The sequence below is a fragment of the Protopterus annectens genome, chromosome 2.part1 (genome assembly GCF_019279795.1).
Source record: "Protopterus annectens isolate FY-2018-M chromosome 2.part1, PAN1.0, whole genome shotgun sequence".
NCBI classification, from domain to species: domain Eukaryota; kingdom Metazoa; phylum Chordata; order Ceratodontiformes; family Protopteridae; genus Protopterus; species Protopterus annectens.
This window is the reverse complement of record NC_056729.1, coordinates 630,108,370-630,128,546: the sequence shown is the minus strand read 5'-3', so window position 1 is coordinate 630,128,546 and position 20,177 is coordinate 630,108,370. Positions and strand designations below refer to the sequence as shown.

Below are 20,177 nucleotides of genomic sequence, written 5' to 3'. Positions count from 1 at the left end.
GAGTGACCATAATCTACTACTCTCTCAGTGTGCTAAGTCCAAAAATGACTGTATGGATGTACTTGCTTCAGCTGTGATATTCCTCTGATTGATAAGATGTACATTGTATTTTATACTATGTTGTGTGACTGCATTTCTGTTAGCAAATTTGCACATGTATAGTGTACCTAACTGCTAAGCTGTTGTCTGCTGCATTAGTACAAATGAAGCATATGATTTTCTTGTACTATAACTGTATTTCCTTTTCCACCCTGGGTTTCCCCTATAAAAAGGCACAGACTCAGTTTCAGTTCAACAAACATAATAAATAAAAATATACTGTGTCTATTCTTTCGCATGATACACTTATGGTAACTTCCTTGCGGGGAAAGCTCAGTTAAAAACAAGTTCATATTTTTAGCCATGCAGAAAAGGCATTACAAATTTTAAAAGTACATTAATCTAGCATTATGTTCCTATAGTATGTCAACAAAAATTTAAATGCTGTCTGAAAAAATGCATTCTGAGAGATGACTGATGAAGAAAGTTGGTTATATCTGAAAACATCAGGGCAGTGTTCTGGAGGTTCTTCACTGCAGTAACCCACTGTCCCATTGTCTGGACATGACATGCCCACAAGTGAATACTAGAAAGAAAGGAAGAGAGAGAATGGCACTATGTGGAATGGCTTCCAAGACTGCTGCCTAGTCACATACAAGTTATACCATTTAAAGGTAATGTTCTATAACATTCTATGTTAATGGCTTGAATTTTCTATGCTGTACCAAAACCTGCAATCAATGAAGTCATGTGACACTGAACAAAGTACATTTGCACCTGAAGAAAGTCTGAGTTTGGTACTATCATGAGCCACAGGGACTCCTATCCCCTAATCCTGTATCCCATGGATTAAAATGAATGCATCAATCCCTCTATGTCTGGCACTATGAAGGAATAACAGACTTATCAGATGTGTAGAGGAGTTCTAGATGTTGAAGATAAAGAATTACATAGCCTTACCCTTGCATAGTTAGAATAGAGGACTATGCTGCACATCTCCATCTTTGTGGAGTGTTCAGGTGTCTACATATCAGTAGCATGTCCTGTACTGCTACAAATAGAATGGTGGTCTAGGTAGTAGGGTATACAAACATGTATTGGGGAGATTGCAGTAGCCAAGGACAACCACCACAGTATGCAGATATAGATCCAATGTTTGCATAACATGCATAAGTAGTATCTTCTTTCCCACCATGCACAGTTTAGTGGTCTACCCTGGAGGAATGGTGAGTGGGTGTAAGTAACATCTTTTTTCCCACCATGCACAGTTCATTGGTCTACCCTGGGGAGAATGGTGAGTGGGTAGAATAGAATACCATCAGAAGATGTGGACTAAACAGCAGCATCAGCGGGTAACTACTGAACACATAGTATATACAAGGACTCCAGGACACGGGGTGGGGTGAGTGTGAAATAAATGCATTAACAAAGCACACATCAGCAAGTATATATATATATATATATATATATATATATATATATATATATATATATATATATATATATATATATATATATTTATATATATATATCATCTACAAATTTATCTCCTTAAGAAGAAGACATCTGCTAACAAAAGATGCATTCAAAACACATTACATAGAAAAAGGCAGCTGCTAAGAAAAGTACAGACAAAGCACATTGTAGGCTGACTAGTGATTACTAGTCTAACAAACCCTGTATAGCCTTTTTAAACCTAGTTATGCTTCCCAAATGTATCTGGCAGGCTGATACCCTAAGTTTGTTTTTTGGGGTATATGTTGACTTGGGCATTGGTAGTCAAAAATTTACAGATTATCTCCATCTATCAGAGGCATCGACATTCTACTGTATAACCTGTGTAACCTAGTTTATCCATGGTATCTTCTGGCTTCAGCTCCACTAATTTTGCCATCCTATCTTATCATTGTGACAGCGTGTATCAGCAACTTGGCATGACACCCAACAGGAGGGAACACCTGATATTTGAGGCATGTTGGGTCCAATTTATTCTTGCCCTGAAGTTTGAAGCTTTGAGTCCTCTGAACTTTTTGGAATTGGGAGCAGGCTTGCAAAATTCCCTTGAAGGTTTGCTTGCTTCCTCACTTGTATATGTTACCTGAGGGTACAATAAGTATTCATTTGAAATCATCAATATTTAGACATCCTATTCAAGCTAGGATACCCTGAGCTTAAATTGTTTTGGAATCCATCTGAATAATTTGTTACATATGACACAATGATGTCCGTAGAGTTCGACATTTAGGTGAACGACTGAATGCTACACACTGTAATTGATCTAAATGAAGTAGAAATCCTGTTTTTGTGATAATTAATGAAGTAGAAGTCCTATTAACTAAGCAGCATTCAACTTAAGTGATAGCTTTCTTTTTCTACTGTTGAATGACTAAATGCTGTACACTGTAATTGATCTACACTAAGTAGAAATCCTGTCTTTGTGGTACTTAATGAAGTATAAGTCCAATTTATTAAGCAGCATTCAACTTAAATGTTAGAGTTATTTTTCTGTTGGTAGTCCCATGCATAGGTGTTTGTAAAACCCTGAAACACCCTGCCTCCTGGAAGACCCTCAGCCAATGTCCTGATAATCATAAAGTGCACCTCCTTCAATAGAATAAAAATATCAACGACTCAGATGCTCTTGAAGCTTTTTCAGACACCCTAAAGTCTAAGCATATTGTATGTCCAGCTCTTTAACTGTTAAATTATGTTGTTTAATCGAACTGGAAGCACAACGCACAGAAACCCGCATTTCCCCCCAAGCCTTTTCGCTATACCCTAGTTACCTCCCTTAGCCTAGCTGCCTCTATACTTCTGAGCCATTTTTCAATAGCCTCTAGCCCTTGTTAACTGTTATTTAAGCAGGTCATTTACTCTACTTTCTTGCCCAGTCTTTTCTCTCCTATAGCCCTCCTCCATCTTATATTCCCTTATCTGATAGTTACAAACACCCTATCTTTCTTCTCTAAAACCCTCGCTAATGAACACTGCACTGCTAGGTTTAGATTTATTGGCTATAAAAATCAAAGTTACCCAAATGCTTGCTCCTACTAAATCTTAACTTGGTTGCCTTTTTAATATTATAATTTATTACTAACAGAACAAAGAAAAGGTCTTTAGCTCTTTTAAGCTTTGTCATACCTGTAATATTTGTTGACATTGTTTTTTCTAGTCTCAGTATCACTAGGTCTGAGCCTACCCACTCCGTTTGCCCTACGGGTTCACTCCGCTCCCCTACCCTACCCCCATTCCCACCCAACCCCTCTCTCCTTAGGTTTATATATCCATAAACCCCTCCCCAAATTACCTCATCTACTGCAAACCAATCAGCTTACACTCTCAAGTCCCACCCCTAAATCCAAATCACTTTTTACTTAACACATAATCACCGTATATAATGCCCTCCCTCACACACACTCTCTCACAATAGTCATTATTCTCATTCCTAGTCTCTTTATATCTCTAACTCTACTAACCCTAACTACCACTACACATACCACCTTGCACTCATTATCTCAATCATATAGTACTCAAGCACTTCCATTGCCTCTTAGCAGAAATAGTTACTCAAACATCTCACCCTCCTTATTTCTACACTACACTTATAACCTATATAAAACAAAACTTTTCCCTACCCAATCCAAACTTAAAATATCTTATTCTTATCATCCCAAACCACTCTCACATAAAAATTACACTGATGCTATTATTCATCTTCTCCTCTCTCTCACACAGTGTGGTGACAACCACCCCAACCCTGGTCCTAAATCCTCAGCAAACTCAAAAATCTAACACCATCAACTAGTAAGAATAAACACACATGGCATATGTAACAAAATTGCAGAGTTCTACACATGGCTATGTACTCACACCCCAAATATTGTAGCAGTAACTGAAACTTGGTTAAGACCTCATATTGCTGATACTGAAATTCTTCCTCCAGGGTACAACATCATTCACTCTGATAGACTCCAAAAAAAGGTGGTGGCGTAGCACTAATCTATGAAAACAGCCTTAACTTAACAAGCTATCCCAAACCACTCCCCACTTTTGGCAATTTAGATATCTTACTAACTTCCCTTCACATCAACAGTAACAAACAATGAATTATAGCAGTAATCTACATCCTGCCAGGACAAAATACCCCCTCCTATAGGACTTTTTATCTTGGGTAAATCAGAACATCTCACAAGAAACCATTATTTTAGGAGACACAAATATTAGTTGGCTAAACCTAACAACCAACTTTTCAGTTAATAGAATAAACCTACACAACTTCACACAGCTTATTACAACTCCTACCCATGGTCTATCCACTAGACCAGAATTCAGCCTAGACTGGATATTAGTATCTCATCCACAAAATGATTCCAACTCACGCACCTTACACAACACACTTAGTGATCACTCCCAGCATTCAACCATAGGACCCACCCTCAAATAGCAAAAACCCGCTCCTACAAAACATCCAGAAATCTCACCCACTTCGACCTTGATAACTTTGTAAGCATTCTAAAAGCCCCAAAATTGGCTCCCACTAAAAACTCTCCCCCTGGATGAAGCTGTTAGCTATTTCAGCAAACTTTTTCTAGACACACTAAACAGCTTAGCTGCTATAAGAACCAAATGGACCAAGGCCAACCTTGCCCCTTGACAAACCAAATCAACCAAACAGAGCCTCCTCCGTAGAGATAAAGCATGGAAACAATGGCAAAAATATAAAACTAAACAAAATGAACTTACTTATAAGCAACTCTGAAATAATTCCAAAAACTTGTCATACAAGATAAGGAAAACTACTTTACCTTGCAGTTATCCACCTCAAACAACAATCCAAAAAGGTTTTGGAAGTCAATCTCTACTTTACTTAATCCTGGCACTTTATGAAACCCATCCCCTGTGCCTAGTAAGACCCCACAGCAAATCTTCCATGACTTTAACTCCCATTTCATTACTACCATTCAAAACCTAATCAAAGACCCTACAATAAACTTAAGCCCAAACTCACAACATACATCCAATTCCTCACATAATAATAAAACTTTCCCTACTCTAGACTCCTGCATTAATAATCTATCAGCACCTTCATTCTCCATCCAACCAATTCCAATCTCACAAATTTTCAAACTTCTAAATAAACTTAAACCCTGCTCTGTCTCTCTGCTGACAAACTCCCCCCTGAATATCTAAAACTAGCATCAAGCACAATTGCATACCCAGTCAATATTCTAATAAATCGGTCTCTCTCAGAATGCTATGTCCCACATTTATGGAAAAATCTATCATCACCCCGCTACATAAAGGTGGAACTTCCCATGACCTGTCAAATTACCGCCCTATCTCAATACTTTCACCACTATCAAAAATTCTAGAAAAATGTATACAGACTCAATTACTTAAACACCTCCCGGACAATGAACTTCTCTCTCCCACACAACATGGCTTCCGTCCAGGCCATAGCACAATTACAGCCCTGCTCTCATTCACTGATACTGTCAACAAAGCTCTTGATACTGGCCTCTATACTTCAGTAATCCTACTGGATCTGTCAAAGGCTTTCGACACAGTATCACATACCAAACTACTACACCATGTATCAAAATGAGGATGTTCCCCCAAATCTGTATGGTTCTCCTCCTACCTCAACAATAGAAAACAATCAGTAAAATGGCAAAATGCACAATCTGACTATCAAGAAAATAGCATAGAAGTCCGTCAGGGTTCCATTCTAGGGCTACTGCTCTTCAATATTTTCATCAATGACCTTCACAAAGTCTCTCAACTAGGAAACTTTATCCAATACGCTGACAAGTCAACAATAATATCTTCCACCTACAATTTCTCTGACCTTCTTAAAATAACCCAAAAAGCTTTTACTTCTATAGAAATCTGGCTAAGTAATTCTCAACTGCTGTTAAATGCCAATAAAACAAAACTCCTCTTAGTCACTTCAAAACCACCAAGCATAAACTATAAAATCTTTTCTAAAGATGGAACTGAAATTGAAATAGTTAAAATTGCGAAACTACTAGGTATAACAATAGATGACAAACTCACTTTTGAGTCACATATTTATAACCCTATAAAAAAGTACACTTTAAATTAGGCAAACTATTTAGGCACAAATTATACCTGGATGAGCCTACCAAAGCAAAACTAGCAAGTACTGTACTCCTCCTTTCCCTTCTATATGGAAGTGTTATCTTTACTAAGCTGCTTTCATCCCTCAATAATAAATTGCAATCCTGCTATTATAAAATAGCCAAATTTGCCTCAGGAAAACCCAACCGTACACACCACTGTGAAGCAATTGCAGAACTCAACTGGCTTGAATTTGTCAGCCATTTTTTCTATACCCAACTAACACTAGCTCATAAACTAATTTTCAGACCCCACCTCTGCCCAGCACTCCATTCAGTCCTGCAAACTTACACTCCTACTCGGTTACTTAGATCATCTCATAAACAACTAATAAAGGTTACAAAACCAAACAAAAGAGCTGGACAATGTCTATACTCCTTTAACATTGCCAAACTCTGGAACACATTACCCTCCCATATAACTCTAATAGAATCTTCAAAAGTCTTTAAATCAGCACTCAGGTTTTATTACCAAAAAAAAAAACTATTCTGTCCCTGTACAACAATCAGACCTCCATAGCTTCCCTACCTCATGCTAATCTTATCCTATGTGTCATTTCACAATTTACCTCATTATGTACTTCTGCCCTGTACTGCTTGACTTTCTAAAAAACACATACCTAGTTTCTTCAGCTAAACTCTGACATAATCCTTAATATGCAATACCATGATTAAATCTTCCTCACTATACTAAACTATATATGACATATACACATACACAATTACAACTAAGACTTAGCCTTAGTTAGGCCATGACCTAACCTCTGATTGACTTATTGTAGACTGTTGTCTTGTTTTTTCCTTCTCTGTTTCCTTTCTTTCTACTCTCTTTCTTGCTTCAAAATGTACTGAGAAATTTTTTCTGTATATGGAATTATAAATGTTTTCATTTTAAATATCTAATGTATTACCACAATGGCATATTTCTTTTAAATGTGCAAATGTTTTTAATGTCTTAATGTTCTAAATTTTTGAATGTATTGCTGTGGAGCTTTTCTCCCTAGGCCTCCACTGAAAATGGGTGAATGGCCCAGTGGACTTTCCCGGTCAACAAATGTCAACAAACAAACAAATAAATAAATAAATATGAAGTTGTAGTGGTACTCTGTGTTTTATTTTATTTATTAAGTTTGCTAACAAGGGTAGTAGACTTATCCAGCAGAACCCATTTCATCCATAGCAGATCAGACAGTATTTACATAAACATAATAATGACTACAATATATATATATATATATATATATATATATATAAAGATTGTACAGATTACAGAATTTAGAAAGGTGTGATAGATTGCTAATTTACACATTTGCATTACTAACTGCTGTGTTTTGTGTAATGAATACTTTTTAGGAACTAAACTTGTCATAATTTTCACCTATATTAGAATTTATTTTTAACAGGGTGCCTTTAACCAGCTTTATTTATTATTGTTCATATATGTGCTAATCAATAAGTCTGTTAACAAAAAGTATGTATTTATCCAACATGGTAGGTTGTCTTTTAGTCCTGAAGAAAACATGTCACATGCTAATGTGAATTGCACTGAAGGATTCCAGTTATTAAAACAAATGTTGAATACATTTGTAGCCATATTTACTGATTGTTTTATCCAGGTTCCAAGGCAGAATGTGGTGAATCTTCAGACATTGGTTATTTTATATTCCTTTCTTTTCATTCTGCACTGAAAAAACCTTTCCTGTTATTGGGGCATAAGAATTTGTGTTGACCAGGAAGTAATTATCAGAATACTCATTTAGTTTTGCTAAATGCCTCTTTGTACTTCAGTGGAAGAGTTGGCAACCATGCACCCATGTTAATAACCAATAGTGATGTTGTCTTATATGCAGATACTAGCGTTCTTCAAGAAGGTCTGTCTCTAACTTGCAAATGTTGCCAAAGCCAAGGTCTTAAAATGAATGCTGAGAAAGGCATATTTGTACCCTTTATGAAGTCAATCATCCCAGCTAATTACCATGTTGATAATACGTCCCTAAGAGTCAAATCAGTGGTCAGGCATCTGAGTATGCACGTAAACAGTAGTCTTACCTTCGACCACTGCTTGGCCACATTGGTTAGAAAATCCTTTTATTTGCCCAACTTATAAGTAAGGGCATGGCAACTAGATCCAATGGCCATTATCCCACTGTATTCCACCCTTATCAGAACAATCAGAGTGCAATGTTCAGTTTGGTATGTACCTGACCAGGCATATGCAACAACTAGAGTGACTTCAGAGGTTCCTTACAAAAAGAATACAAAGTATAACAAACCTGCCTTATGCGGAGCTCCTTAAAGCCCTTTCCCCTCTATTCAGTCTCCTATCGATTGCTGAGGGGTGATCTATGCCTGACTTACAATGCATCCGTAACCCCCACACTTATGAATCTCCTACATATTTTTAAGTCAAACAGTACCAGAAGTACAAGGTCTAGGGATTTGAATTTTGTCTGTGAAGCTGAGTTTGTCTATTACTCATTTTAAGGGCAACCTAGACCAGTGGATGGGAAACAGAAAATTTATACTGGACCTGGTGCCCATGTCCTGTATGGACCGAGGTAGCTTATAAATGCCTAGCCCTCAGTGTCCTATTTGGATACAAGAAATCATTATTCTTTTGGGAAAACTTGATTAGTCTTAGAAATACCACCCCCCCCCCCCCGATCGTTAGCCTAGTACCAATCCATGAATCTATGAATCTGTGTGGTTTTATCCACTATTTAAATGGTTTATGTTTTTGTAAATGCCTTTTTTTGCCCTCTCCCAGTACATACAGTCATATTTTGGTGTAAGGAGTGACAGTTGTTGTAAGTTGCATCCATATGTGTAACTGAAAAGAAATTACTTGCTTGCATCAAAGAATGCATTTTTTGATGGCACATTTTTAAGTAAGAATTTTTTGAAGAAGAGCTGAGATAGTAACATTGGATGAGGTGGTTTTCATTTATATAGTGGTTACAGTATTGCATTAGTCACTAATCTAAAAGTCTACTAATTATTTGCATTTCACTGCAGGTTAGTAGCCAGTACCTCTAAGTGACTTCAAAATAAATACAATCAGAGCAAATAGACAAAACAAGGAATGACAGACTACACTGGCAAATCATTACTAATTGTTATTATTAGTGACTAAGGAAAAGTAAGCTCACAGTGGCCAGTATTCATAGTCAGCTTGCATAATATGCATCATGATGTTGAACAGGAAGTGGCCAAATGCAGGCACTGGAAGTCATAGTACCTGTTCGTAGGTTGTTACTAGGCTAACAACCACTAGGGCCCCTTATAAGCTTAGCCACACATGCATGCACTCCAAAGCATTTGGGACTTGAGTATCATGGGCATCTATATGGGGGGGCATGTTAGTAGGAAGGTAGCTAAGGATTTTCTGGGGGGTGCTGATTAGAATAATACTTTTCTTATTGACATAAGGGACATGGGGCCAGGTTGGGGGTAAAGTGCTACTGAACAGTTAGGACAACAGCACAGCAAAAGGTGTATTCAAATGACACAAAAAAAACAGGAACCAGGCACAAATACAGTCCAAATGAAACCAAATATAACTTATTCTTATATCATCTAATTCTTTTCTTATGGTGTAAGATATTACTTATATGTTTTTAGTTATTTTTTTTTATTATTTTTTTTAAATTTAGTGTTGCTATATGAATCACGTTTCAATGTTTATATACTTTTTTGTGGTATTTAGGTTTGCATATGTCACTTTAATTGTTTCACTAACTTTTGATGTTTTTTATTAGTTGATTATGTTATGTGATGTTTCTAAATGATACATATTACTGATGTAATCTAGTTTTTACTATTCTGAAGAAGCCAGCTGATTTATGCTGATGAAAGCGCTTAATAAAGTTCTTTGGTCGAGTTTGGGAAGGTGTCCTTGGTTTTGGTTTCGTTTGGAGTGTATTCAAACGGCCATATAATGATATGTAAATGAAAATGCACAGTCTAAAGTGTATACAGTGAAATGCAGGTAATTGCCTCTGAAAGCAGGTTGCAATTCATATGCACTTGGAGCAGTAGGCATACAGCAAGTACTGCAGCCGTATTTACTGCTTGTTTTGTCCAGGTTCTGGGGAAACAGATATGCTTGTCAAGAGAAAAAGGCACACAGGAATTTGTAGAGTTGTAACAAGCAAAGAGGCTTGGAGCAGTACCAGTATTCATGCAGCAGGGCATCTTCTGATAAGTGCTGGTAGCTTGACACAGTGAGAGGTGGCACGAATAAAAACAGTCCCAGCAGTGTATCACCTACTACCAGCAAGCTGACCAATAATAGTCAGATGGTTTTCAAATGGACAAAGATATTTTACAGACATTGTTGGATATGCATTGTCTCTGTACATGATCAAGAGGAATGAGTGGAATTCCTATAACAGCAGACACCAAGGTATGTATAACACTTAATATGCTAGTTACAGGAACCTTCCAGAGACAAAAAGGAGACATACTGGTGATATCAAGGTGACAGCATACAGAATACATTATATGCACCATGATATGCTACTTCCACATGTAGATGTCCATGTCTGTTTCCCCACACATCAAGGAGAGATTCACCATGATACAAGGCTACCGAGACTTTTGTCCACTTTCCCTAAGTACTGAGTTCTAGAGCTTACCTGTGTGTGTTAATATAGGCCCCACCTGGTATCCATGGACTGTGCTATGTCAGTATGAAGGGTTGCCATTCTATCAATCACAAGGTGGTCTACAGCACACAGGGCATGGTAACCAAAATATCTGCACAGCACCCTGGCATTACCCATGATTCCCACATCTAGCATACAAGTCCACTATATCACTGCTTTCTACATAGTAAAATTCCACAGGACTACCAAGCTGATAAGTGTACTAATTAGACCTATACTGAGCCAAAGACAGTGTGAGCAAATGCCTCACTCCTCCATATGATCCCATTGTGTTTAAGGCGATGTTAGAAACTTATAGGAGTCCTGACTGGTGATGCCCATATGGAACCCATGCAGCATGACAGAACAGGAGTATGACTGCAGCAGCAAGTAAACCAGAAACGATGTGAAGCACAAATTCTGTCTGTGTCTGCAGACATCTGCGGCCCTTGAAATATACCCTTGCCACAACCTGCAGGATGTTTGTACCATGCTGCATGCTGCATAATATGATAACTAGGAAGCATACAGACCAGCTGGCTGTCCTGGTAGTCTCGGGACTCTCTACAGCAGCCCCGGTCAGAGCCAACATGCCAGTCCAATCCAGTAATGGCTATGAGGCAGAGAGACATTGAGCAGGAGATGCAAGCCCTACCATTCCCTATTACATACCTCACATAATGAAAGCATGGGTGTACATTAGGGCTGTGTCAGGAAATTGTCTCATGTGAGTGACATTATGTAGTCGGTAGAAGCTTCCAGCTCATTATTGATTTCTAATAGGGATTTAAATGAGAAGCACAAATCCAGAGAGTCATACTCCAATCCTCCTGCCTAAGATAGGCAAGTAGGCTCAGCATCATCATTTTCTTCCAACCCCTGAATACAAGTCTGTTCTAAATTTCACTTAGTTTTATTTTGTATTTATTTATTTGTTTAATTTAATTTTGCAGGCAAGTGAATTAAACCACTGGGGCCCCTTTTTAATCGTACCATAATTAAGTAAAACTTAAACATTAATGTTTCATGTAATAAAGACTAAAAGACATAGAGGCAAAGACAGTCACTGAAAACAGACACCAGATAATGGAATAACTGAAATATGTAGAAGCATTAATACTGTTATATCTAAGCAGATAGCCTAGTGAATCACCACTATTATAAAATAAAGGGTTGTGATTTTAGGTGCAAGTGTAATTGAACAAATGTAGCCATAATTTCTGAGTGCCATTTCACAGTTCTTATTAATATTTCCTCCCAAGTCTAAACACTTAATATGCTTAAACGTTCCACTTTTAGAGACAAATAAAATTGTTTTTCATCTATATACTTTAACACAGTATATGTGCAACACATTATATGTTGCATTTCATGTAAGCCCTAAACAACATGTCATACATGAATGTAATCAAAGTCCTGTTACTATTTTTAGTATCCTGCAGGCTGCTAGGAGGTGACCTGTGCCTGGCATACAAGGCATCCACTGACTCATTATTGATGGATTTACTGCACATTAGCAAGTCAAATGGCATCAGAAATACTTGGTCTAGGGATCTAAAACTCTTCTGCAACATTAACAGAATGCTTTGGATGGACAGGTGTATTTCACAGGGGATACCTACAACTTAGAGCCATGGATGAGAAACAGAAAATTTACCCCAGGACTGCCACACATACTGCTAATGGATAGAGGCAGCCCCTAAATGCTTTATCCCACACATGGGTCCCCACACATTTTCCAAGGTATGATCCTAGTTATTCTTATTAGGAGTAATACATAATTATTGACCATGGGATGGATAAGGCCAATATATAACAAAATGGAATAGGTTGTTTTGAGTACAGGCAGGGAAATTGGTAAGGCTTTAAGTGTCCCACAAGGGCAGCTAGTCTACTATTTACATAACAACCTATGTATGATTTCAATGTATAATGTGTTTTGTTCATGAGAAAAAGAAAAGCATACATTTATTTTGAAGCAAATCTACTGAACATTTGCAAGCTATCATACTCTAATACAAGAAGAACTGCAGTATGTATACTGTGATACTATAGGAATAAAATAGTAACTGTGGAAGCAGAAATAAGGTTGGAGTCTCCATTTTATGAAGTACCAAAATGAAGACAATATGCTCCTCATGCACACTGTCTGTCCCCGTAGACTAATCTCTTTCAAATAAGCTACACAACCTTTAACCATTAAAGAAGTCACAGGCATTGTATATAATGATCCAGTGTCTGGCTGATCAAGTGAAAGACATTTTGATCATACAGCTTGTTTTCATCTATACAAATATTCCTCAAAGGATTATTTAGCTGTTACACTTGAGATTATGTATTGTGGTTGTTTGTAAGCAGCTGCTTTAACATAACCAGACTGTTACCCCTACCACAAATCCAAGTGACACATTTCTGTTTTTATTGTTAAAATGAGCGTGTATATTAAATGCACCTCAGTAGCACAGTCTGTGCCCCATGTACACCTGGTGTTCACAGTCTTGACTGCAGATCACAGTCAGTCTCTGTACAATTTAGATTGTTGATAGTGTTGGGTCATGGTAACCTCTTATGTGTGAATTCCAGACCCTGCTGTGTGTCAGTCATGGAATTTTGAGTGTAATACTGCGTGACCTGCACTGCAGTACTGTTCTGTATTCAGTTTCATATTACAAACACTTTTTTTTATCCCCTCAGACCTCATGCTTACTGACCTAGCACCTAGTACGCCGTGTCCACACCAGATCTACCAGTTACTCTCTAACCCCCCCAGACTTATTCCATTTTCACTGGGGCCATTTATGGATCATGAATGTGTTCTGGGGGCTTGGCTCATCTCCATCTGGGTGGGATTTTTTTTTTTTTTACATATGACCCTGCCCACTCCCTTACCTCTTTGAACCACACCACCCCTTAGTGAGCATATTGAGTGCCCTCCCATCCTGGATGGGCACTCCCTTCCCTGCTGCTCCATCAGTCAGTCTCCCAGACGCAAGATAGCTTTGCCGTAGTCAAGAGCTTTATCCTGCTACAGCACCAGAGCACCAGTTTCAAATCACTTTTTATTACAATGTGAATTGTTTAGTTAATTCAGCTAAATATTTTGTCCAGTAATTAAAAATAAAGTTAAATGAGCTGATTTTTTAAACATTAATTTCTCTGATAAATATACTCTGGATGAATCACGTTATCTCAGCATTCAGTGATGTAGTACTATTGCTGGGTAACAAAATAGCTCACTACCCACAGTGAGATGCTTAAATACTTGTGTTAAATAAAACTTCTCTTTGACTATTTATTTTCCATTAGAGAATGCATTGAAACAAGTACTGTTAAAAAGATGTGTTTTGATCACTTTTAAATAATTCAGGGTTTAAACAGTCTTTGCGGCTTGCCACTACATGGCTTTCATTCTTTTCAGTCATTTAAAGATGCAGTTTTCAGAAAATAAGATATTTCTATTTGAGTATTTGTATGTAATCTCAGCTTCACTCTACCTACAAATCATCTGTTATGTTTACAATGAAATCTTGTTCCGGTTACACTGGTTTCAAGATTGCAATGTTCTTTACAAAATAACATACCTATCAAACCATGTTATAACAGTTATTTGCATGAGTATTTTTAGTGCTTCCAAGCTTTTATTGTGTGTATTTTTGTGTTTAAGCTTACTTGATGATTCAGCACTAGATTGTCCCACCATACATACATCACTTTGCACTACTTGGTGCTGAAATCCTACCAGTGCTTCTTTGGCCAGAGTTATACATTTTTAATTTTTTTATTCCTTTTTGTCCTAACTGCAATGCTCGATTTCTTCATGCAAATTAATTCCATCAGCAAACTGGCTTACATCACCACTCAAACCCTACATTGAGTCACTTATGTGAGAATGACCACTAAGTAGATTTTTTGAACTAGCCCTATAATTGCTATCTGTGTGTGCCTAATAACAGCACTGTTCACAAGAGAAATAAGATGAATGACGTTTTGATTTTAATTTACTCAAAGTAAGCCTCCTTCTACTGTAACTGTCCAATGCACAGGTGTAGAGTGCTTTATTCTGCTTATGAAACTGGTAAAGTTACTAGTTGTATTCATAAGTACTGCCTTTGCGGTACGGAGTTGTACTAGATCTCCTATAGCCAGCAATTCTACTAAAAATAATTTCTGATTTTAAAAGGAAAGATAAAATGAATCTAATTATTTAATTTCTCTAACTGCTTTAGCACTTGCAGCAAAATTATTATAATTTTCCTAATAACCTTCAAATCGCACTTTCAGTTCAGGAAGCTTACACAAATACCTTATACAGTCATACTTGTCAAGAATTTGCATTATCTTTTTTACATACAGCTATATACACTTTCAGTTCTATATTATATGTGCGTTTAAATAAACGTGTAATGATATGATACCAAATGTAAATCTTGGTTAACTTAAAGGAAGGCAAACTATTAAATAACTATTTCATTTCCTGCTTACTTTTCAGATTTGAAAGGAAATGTCTGTGGAAATAGTCACCTGTTGCAGGTAACCCTCACAATGCATCGACTAATCACAACATCGACAGAGCTGCTTGAAAAACTTATCTCATTATATCCTTTCACATTTTTTTCTCCTACATGGAGTAAGCAAGTTAATCTATGGCACATGCATAGCAGTAGCTGAAAACCCTGACCAGCACAATTCATTTATAAATAACAAAAGTATGATACATGAATAAAAGTCTCGTCCTGAAAAGCAAGATATGTAGGAATTTTGGCAATGTCAGACCAGGTAAGCTGAAATATTATCAAACTGTTTGTGTGAGTGTGTGTGTGTGTGGGGGGGGGGGGGTGCGTGTGTGTAATTTTACTGGACAGTTTATGTCAATAGCCAAGAAGCAATATAGAGAAATCTCATGCCAATCAGAAAAAACTTTCTTCTACATGTCTTTATGCCTTGATCTACTGCAGTCTGAAAAAGAGGTAAGAAAATTATTTAATTATTTTAGCATTCCTAGTTAATCCATTCTAGAATCTTATTACATGCTGAATGACTTGCATGCTATACCTGTTTGACTTAAAAAGATATTCCTATCTAATTAAATAGAACTGCTGAATTAGTTGTTATCTCAGAACGTTCATTCATTGAATCTGAGTTTACAAGAAACTAATTATTGTTGTTTATGTATTATACAGAAATGTATAAGTTCATAAATTTATTTGCAGTATTCAACTCCTGAGACCACATAGAAACACTGATTCCCAGATTTCAGGGTCATAAACAAACTCACCAACCTAAATATCCAGATTTCACTTAAACACAGACAAATCCCAAAATCCCTTTACCATCTGAAATCATCATTTATCATCTCCTCGCTAAATAATACTATCCTTTCCCTGAAACTCATACTAAGCTCCTTGGTGTGACCATAGATGACCAGCTCAAATTTGACTTACATGTACATCACTGTATTAAGAAAACTCACCAATGCTTGGTTTATTGTATAGAAATAAAAGGTTCCTCACCCTGGATGCTAGAATTTCATTTGCCCATGGCTTCCTTCTTCCTAATCTCTTTTATGGCTCACAAATCCTAACTAATCTTCAGTCTTATCTCCTTTTCAAATTAGAAACTACCTATAATAAACTAGCCAGATTCGCTTCTAACCAGTCTTTCAGATCTCGTCATTATCTAGCTCTGAAGTCTCTTAACTAGTTAGTTTCCTAGCCAACTCTTATTTTTTCAGCTTCGGGTTATTCATTCAGTACTGAACAAACCCAACAAATGCCCTAGTCTCTCAGCACTCATCTCTCTTTACACCCTCCCTTGATCTCTCAGAAGTTCTGATCAACTTCTACTTCAAATTCATAAACCTAATAAATCTATTGGACAATATCTCTTCAGCTCTTCTCTTGCCTCCCATTGGAATAAACTTCCTCTATCCTTGAGAAATATCTCAAATGTCCATGAATTAAAAAGACACTAAAATAGCATCTTAATAGTATCTGTAATCATCCTACTTGAGCTCCTTCCCTACTCTACCTCTGCTTCCTTCCTACTATCATCCTATTACTTGTCTCCAACCTTCTCTGTCTCCTTACCTCTTTCTTATAGCTATTAGATATTTTTATTACTGCTGGTATTGGATATTTTTGTAAATATTTGTCTTTTACTGTATCTCATTGTAATTTTACTATTGTCTATGTGGAGTTTTTCTCCCCGGGCCACCACTGAAAAAGGGTTATACCTAGTTGGATCATTCTGGTTAACAAATGTCAAATAAATAAGTAAAATAAATAAATAAATGTTCTGCTTTCTTAGTAAAGTAGTTTATGTTCTGATTTCTTAATAAAGTAGTTTTGCAAATGATAAGAAAGCATATCTTGAGTTTGATTTGAATTTGGGAAGATTATATCTCAACTCTCTGTTTCTAGGTCCTGGTTTACAATGGCAAATTGCAATGTCAACTGTAGCTGTAGGTAGCTGTTATGAGATAATTTGCATGTAAAATAAAGCTGCATTTTACAGATCTATAACAGAGAGTACACAAAATTAAATGTTTACATTGTTCCTTTTACGTCATGTTGGTAGGATTCACAGACTTTTTAGTGAATCTTCTATGTATATTTGTAATAGATACAAAATATGTTGTACTCCAGAATAGTTGTTCTGTAAGTTTTAAAAAATGTTCGTAAACAAAAAGTATCTCTTATTATTAGATTTTTAACCATTTGCTTCATAGCTTGAAAAGTTATTGGTCATAGTAATACCCAGATTGTTGTAATGATCTACTTCTTGCAAACGGTTAGAATACAAAGAACTCCTGAAGTACATGATGTTACATTTATCCGAGCAAAAATTTAGGCCAGTAGATTTGACACAAATAGAAATTTCCTCCATTTATGAATTAATTATAGTATAATCACTGTCATGTTACAGTGAAGCCTAATTTACTATTGCCTGTATACTTGCTTAACCAAAAATATCTATTTTTTTGGGATAGTAGAGAATATTATATTAAATATATGAGGCCCTGTAACAGAGCCATGAGCTACTTCTGAATTAACCTGTAATTATTCAGCTCTAATACCATGTATAACCACACCTTATACGTGTCCTTCCAGTAAAGAGATTGTCTACCTAATTATGTCAGGATTGGTCTGTACATCAAGTAATACTTTATAAATTGCAGAGAAAGATAAGGGATCAAATGCCTTAGCAAGATCTAGATATATTACACCTGAGGGCAAGCTACATTCATTAGTCAGTATAATTTGGTAATAAGACTCAACAAGGTTAGTGCAAGAAGACCTAACTCCCACTAAACCATGTTGGTTAATATCTAATAGTACAACTGACAAGCACAAAAGACACGCAAGTACAACGAGGTGCATGGACTATACCAATAGCATTCCAAAGCACAAGAATTGTCCAGCACCAAGGAGGTCTTGAAGAAAATACAATTCTTTATTGTGGCAACTCCAATAATATTAGCAAACCGGTTTCGGCAATAGTAATGCCTTCTTCAGTGCTAAAACACACAATGAAATCGTGATTTATTTAAGTACTGAAACACATAATTAGAGTCATGTTCTTATTGGTTCGTACCAAAATTAGCTAAGCTCATTAAGGCCCGGCTTAAACAAAGCACCCAGCCTGACAATCCAGTTTCATTCTTTTTATTTAGAATGGTAGGCCGCCCTGCTTTGCATATTCTGTTGCCCTGGACTTTGTCAATAATGGTACAATTAAATCTGGCAGGGGTATGGGTCATAGTATGTTTAAATAGTGAATTAGACATTCTCTTATTGCTAATGTCACAGAGGTATCCACTTATACGAAACCTCAGTGGACAAGAGGTTTGTCCCACATAAAAAGTGGAACAAAAACAGGTTGCTAGGTATATCACCCAGTCACTGCTGCAATTTCCAAAAGAGCAGATCTGATATATCTTGGAGGTATTACTGCTGGTAAATTCTTTAGTCTTTGAGACAAATGCACACGCAGAACAGTGACCACAAGGAATACTGCCCACCAATTTATCCCCAAATAGTGTGAGCTGCTGCTGTGTATTAGAAGGTGATGAGTGTTTATAATGAGTAAAGTGGGAATTAAGTGTGGGACCTCTGCGATATGAAAATAGACATTGAGGTGATAATAATTCAGATAATCTTACATTGGCCAATAGTATACCCCAATGGTTGTCAGTGATTTATCTAAATGTGTTGACGTTGCACCTGGTCACTTCCTTTGGATGCATACCAAACCGCAAGAGAAGGAAGCTTTCTATGGACAGTCCAATGTAGAGATATTTAAACTGGTATTTAATCTTTCCCATAAATGTTTAACTGATGTGCAAATTGATGTTTTAAATAAGGGCTTGTCTTTTGTACCAGCTGTTACTAGCAAGTTACATGATGTGATATTAGATTTAAGGCAGTTTGCTAGGAATGTAAGTTTGCATTATATGTTTTCTAACACTGCTGCTGCTGAATATAATAAGCATAAAATACCTAGTACATTCATGCCTGTTTCTCAACCAGTGATGGATACATTTTTGAAAGTTTGTGAGAATGAAATTGATACACTTATGTCCAGGTGTAGACCAGGACACTTTAATTTAAATTTGCAAGAAAAGCAAGTGCTAAATGATCCCATTGCTGACAGAAGTATTGTTATAAAATCTGCAGACAAAGGAGGTGCAGTAGTGGTGCTAGATTATTCTACATATGTGGAAACTATGACTAATATGTTGTTAGATGAAACTACTTATACTCTTGTGAACATGAAAAAAGTGAGAGAGATTGTCAGTAATGTGAAGAATGATTTGTTCATTTATTACAGACTAGCATTATTTCTAAGGATTTATATGACTACTTTATGATAGATTTTCCTAAGATTCCTAATATACTAAGATACATAAATCCTTGGTAAAACCTCCTCTAAGCCCAATAGTAAATGGCTCAGGATGGGTTACAGAAACACTTTCTAAATGGGTAGAAGGACAACTTAGACCTATGGTTAATAAGGCTGGCTCTGTGTTAAGAGACTCTTCACATTTTTTACAACAACTAAGTGAATATATGGATAGCTTGAATTCAAATGCATGATTTATTTTTGTGACCCTAGATGTAAAGAATCTCTTTACAGTCATTCCTAGTGATATATATGGACAAAAAATATGTTGAACATATATGCAGACTGTTGAGTATTGTGCTTGAGAACAATGTGTTTGCCTTTGAACAGAAGTTTTATTTACAGCGTTGGGGTGTTGTCATGGTTACACCCTGCGCTAATAGCTATGCAAACTTGGTTCTAGCTGAATGGGAGAGGAGATATATTTTAACTGAAGAAAATCCGTGGCTAG

The 20,177-nt window shown here is 36.7% G+C and overlaps 1 protein-coding gene across 1 annotated transcript in view; it reads left to right on the top strand.

The window, feature by feature from the left end:
* The window catches only part of LOC122794890 (RAS guanyl-releasing protein 1-like), a 585,796-nt gene extending 570,303 nt beyond the window's left edge, over positions 1-15,493 (top strand). The window contains exon 3 of the mRNA XM_044063488.1: positions 15,315-15,493. Within this exon, the coding sequence (XP_043919423.1) occupies positions 15,315-15,493 (179 nt within the window). The remainder of the gene's footprint in view (positions 1-15,314) is intronic.
* The last annotated feature ends 4,684 nt before the right edge of the window (positions 15,494-20,177 follow it).